The 4,318-nt window shown below is 41.3% G+C and overlaps 1 protein-coding gene across 1 annotated transcript; it reads right to left on the reverse strand.

Moving 5' to 3' along the window:
- Window positions 1–837: 837 nt before the first annotated feature.
- Window positions 838–3,713, reverse strand: LOC141630814 (uncharacterized). The gene is made up of 4 exons (XM_074443563.1): window positions 3,113–3,713; window positions 2,799–3,052; window positions 1,179–2,466; window positions 838–1,136 (listed from the first exon to the last, which is right to left on the reverse strand). The coding sequence occupies exons 1-4, from the start codon at window positions 3,711–3,713 to the stop codon at window positions 838–840; spliced, it is 2,442 nt and encodes an 813-aa protein (XP_074299664.1).
- Window positions 3,714–4,318: the final 605 nt, after the last annotated feature.

The following is a 4,318-nucleotide window of genomic DNA, read 5'->3' on the forward strand; positions in this document are numbered from 1 at the left end:
CATGTGCTCTCTTCGCGGATCACTTAAGAAACGCGATAAAATATGGACAACATAAGAGAGATCGGGTCGCGTTACAGTGAGATAAACGAGACGACCAATGAGTCGTCTATAGGACTCGGCATCTTCACACGTAGGGCCAGAGGCCGAACCAAGCCGATGATTTTGCTCAATGGGCGTGGCAGCTGGCTTAGAGCCAAGGAGACCTGTCTCAGCAATAATATCAAGAGCATATTTTCGTTGACTAAGATAAATGCCATCTTTGTTACGCGACACTTCCAAGCCAAGAAAATATTTAAGTTTACCAAGATCCTTCATATGGAAGCACTCTCCCAAATAAGATTTGAATTTTGCAATTTCAGCTGCATCATTACCCGCTATAACGAGATCGTCCACATAAATAAGGACAAACAATCGCACATTGCCGCGAGAAAAAGAGAATAAAGAGTAGTCAGAATAAGATTGAACAAACCCAAAATTCTTCAATGCCGTGGTCAATTTAGCAAACCAGCATCGTGGTGCTTGACGAAGTCCATATAACGATTTCTTTAAGCGACAAACCTTGCCTTCTTTGCCTCTACTAAACCCCGGAGGGAGCCTCATATAGACCTCTTCATCAAGGTCTCCATGCAAGAAGGCATTGTGGACGTTTATCTGATGTAATTCCCAATTTTTAACAGCTGCAACAGTTAAGAAAGCTCTAATAGTAACCATCTTAACAACGGGCGCAAAAGTCTCTCCATAATCCAACCCTTCAACCTGGTGATTACCAAAAACAACAAGACGAGCCTTTAGGCGTTCAATAGTACCATCAGACTTGTATTTGATTTTGTAGATCCATCAACAACCAAGAGCTTTTTTGTCTTTAGGAAGATCAGTGAGCTCCCACATTTCATTCCGTTCAAGAGCCTCAATTTCGGCCTTCATGGCCGTACACCAACCATCGTCCTTTATTGCTTCTTTAAAAGACGGTGGCTCAATTCCTGATGTAATCGCTGCAATAAAATGACGTTGTTTCTCCGAAAAAATATTACAATTAATATAATGTGCTAAATCATAAGGTGTACCTGAAGACGACGTGGATGGATTGGATGAGCTAGAAGACGGGGATGGATTGCGTGTAGTTCCAAGCACATAACCTGTCAGTCAAGAATTTGGAAACTTAATGCGGTGGCCTTTACCAACATTCCCTTCGCTACCAGCGCTGTTATTTGCAGCAGTACCAGGCCTATTTTCAGAATTTCCAGAATTTGCAGAACCAGAAACAGGGGCTGCTGCATCTGTCGCGTCAGTGGCAGCTGTTTCGGCTGTTTCTTCCGTGTCTGTTGTTGCTGTTTCAGCCGCGTCTATTGCAGTAGCAGGACCTGTGGCAGTAGCTCCAGAGCCTACATCAGGGGTTTCCCCTGTAGCAGCCGTTTCAGCGGCCCCTTCCCCCGTCCCATTAAAAGGTTCATTGGGATTAGGGGAGGAAGGAGAATGGACAGAGTCCGAGACAGGTGTAGCAAAAGGGAAGGAAGTTTCGTGAAAAATGACATCACGAGAAATAAAATACGATTCCGTCTCAAGATCAAACAACTTCCAACCTTTCTTATCACTTGGATACCCAACAAAAATACACTTGCGACCCCGTTTTTCAAAGTTATCACCACGAGCATTTTGGTTATGAGCAAAGGCTAGACATCCAAAAACACGCAAGTTGGCATAAGACGGGCTCAATCCGTATAAACATTCATAAGGGGTTTTATTGTCAATCAAAGGGGAAGATGTGCGATTGATAAGAAAAACTGCAGTGAGAATACTTTCACCCCAAAAAGATTTATTTAAATTGGCTTGAAATAAGAGTGAACGTGCTACATTCAATATGTGACGGTGTTTTCTCTCAACCCGCCCGTTTTGCTGAGGAGTCCCAACACAAGACTTTTGAAACTTAATACCGTGAGCAAAGAAATAACCAGCAAGACGATTAAATTCTGTACCATTGTCACTTTGGACGACTTTAAGGGTTTTAGATAATTGAGTAGAAACCATATTAATAAAATTCATGAACATGTCCGTCACCTCTGTTTTATCAAGCAATAAATAAACCCAAGTTGCCCGGGAAAAATCATCCACAATTGTCAAAAAATATTTCGCACCACAAGAGGACGGGATACGATACGGTCCCCATAAATCACAATGTACAAGATCAAAAATATTCAAAGCACGTTGTTCATTATTGCGAAAACTATGACGATGCTGTTTTGACAAATGACAAACATCACAAAACCAGTCCTTATTGAAATTAAACTTGCTAGCAAAAGAAATAGTCTTGACAACTTGATCAGATGGGTGCCCAAGATGACGGTGCCAAAGGTCACGAGGTCCTAGAGCACTTACTTGATGAATACCCGTTGAAGGAGCACACGCACGAATCCAACACAATCCATCCCGTAGCTCACCACTCCCAATCGTCGTCTTCAAAGAACGGTCCTATATCAAACATGAAGTCTTAGAAAATTCAAAAATAAAATCATGATCAGAAGCTAATTGTGGTACGGATAATAAATTACAGGTGAGACTAGGGACATAGAGAACACGGCTAAGAGTAAGAGTAGCATTAATATAGACCGAACCCATAACCGTGGACTCAACCCGTTGCCCATTTCGGAGACCAACGGGTCGAGGTGAGATTGACTGACAATCCAACAAGCAAAAAATATCACCAGTAACATGATTGGAAGCCCCAGTATCTATAATCCAAGAGTCATACCACTTAAACGGTCGGAAGCAAGAACAGAATTTGTAGAAACTCCGGAAGTAACCATATTAGCCTTCACGACCTGCTCCTTACCGCTGCCCGGAGCCCCACTCGTCGGTCCAGCAGAGGACGAAGGGCCACTGGTAGAGCCACGATTGCGCCTAGCAGCCTGAGCACGACGCAATTCTTTAAGAGTGCGTGGGCGATCACCCCACCACTCCGGGAACCGCTGGGATTTAATATAACAAGTTGAAACCTCATGGCCACGAGTATCACAATACTGACAAAACAGAACTTTATCCCCCCACGCCCTTGGTCCTGCCTCCCACGCCAATCAGAGGAGGGGTTCCAATTGAAACTGCTGGGATTGAATTTTACCATACAAAGTTGGATCAAGTCCCATAAAAAACTGATGGAGACGCTCATTATCAAGGCGTTTAATAGCATCGGGTCCAATATTACATTTACAATCTCCACATTTGCAAGCAAAAGGAGGTTCATGAACAACAAGCGAATCCCAAAGCGATTTAAGTTTACCATAATAAGTAGTAACGTCCATACCTTTGGTTTGAACGCAATTTTTAAGTTGAGTTTTCATATTGTAAATCACTGTACCGTCGACAACCGAGAATTGCGCAGCAAGATCATTCCATAAAACAGAGGCGTCTTCGACATAAGAGATCGTTTCAAGAAGAGACTCATCAATGGTGTTGTGAATCCACTGCACAAGAGTACAGTGCACAACTTCCCAATTTTCAAGCAGAACAGGATCAGTGGGTTTTTTTATAGTGCCATCAATGAAACCGAATTTTCGGTGCGATTTCAAAGACATTCGCATAGAATTTTTCCAGTCATCGTAATTGTGGCGTCGTAAAACGACATTAGAGATCTTAGCCTCGGGACCAGCGTTGGAACCGAGATAATATGGGGATTGAGAATCGATTTTGGGAGTGGGAACAGCATCATCGTCACCGGCCATGGTGGCTGCGGAAATGATCTTCGTTGTGAAAGGGTTTTTTTTTTAGGGTTTTGATTGATTTCTTGAACCTGATACCATGTTAAGCATTGTAATTGTATCATTAATCATTTGGCCTTAAGTGGCTTATATAAGATACATGTAATGGATATTAGATATTGGGCCTAAATAATGACAATATAAAAGATATATAATCCTAATAGATTATTTCAAGGTAATGAAATATTATCTGCAACTCCTTTCATTAAATGATGCACTTTAATTTAGAGAAAGAATCAAAATTTATGATTAGTAGCAAAACTTACATGTTATAGTAGTTTATGAGATGCGATTTTAATAAAATAATTTATTAAGAATTTTTATTTTTATAAATTTATTAATATAAGGACGATATTTAATGAATAAGTATATTATTAGAATATGATTTAATTTTAAAATATATGTTTTTCACCTGAAAAATGTAAAATAAAAGATGTCATAAATTTTCTTTTGACTCGTATTCTGACGCTGACTCGACTCGAGACCCATATGACCCGCTGACTGTTTGACTGGCCTACGTGAAAGTGTGGACATGGGTCCACCCGCGCGTTGGTCTCGAGGCGGCGACA

The sequence above is a fragment of the Silene latifolia genome, chromosome Y, assembly GCF_048544455.1.
Source record: "Silene latifolia isolate original U9 population chromosome Y, ASM4854445v1, whole genome shotgun sequence".
NCBI lineage: Eukaryota > Viridiplantae > Streptophyta > Magnoliopsida > Caryophyllales > Caryophyllaceae > Silene > Silene latifolia.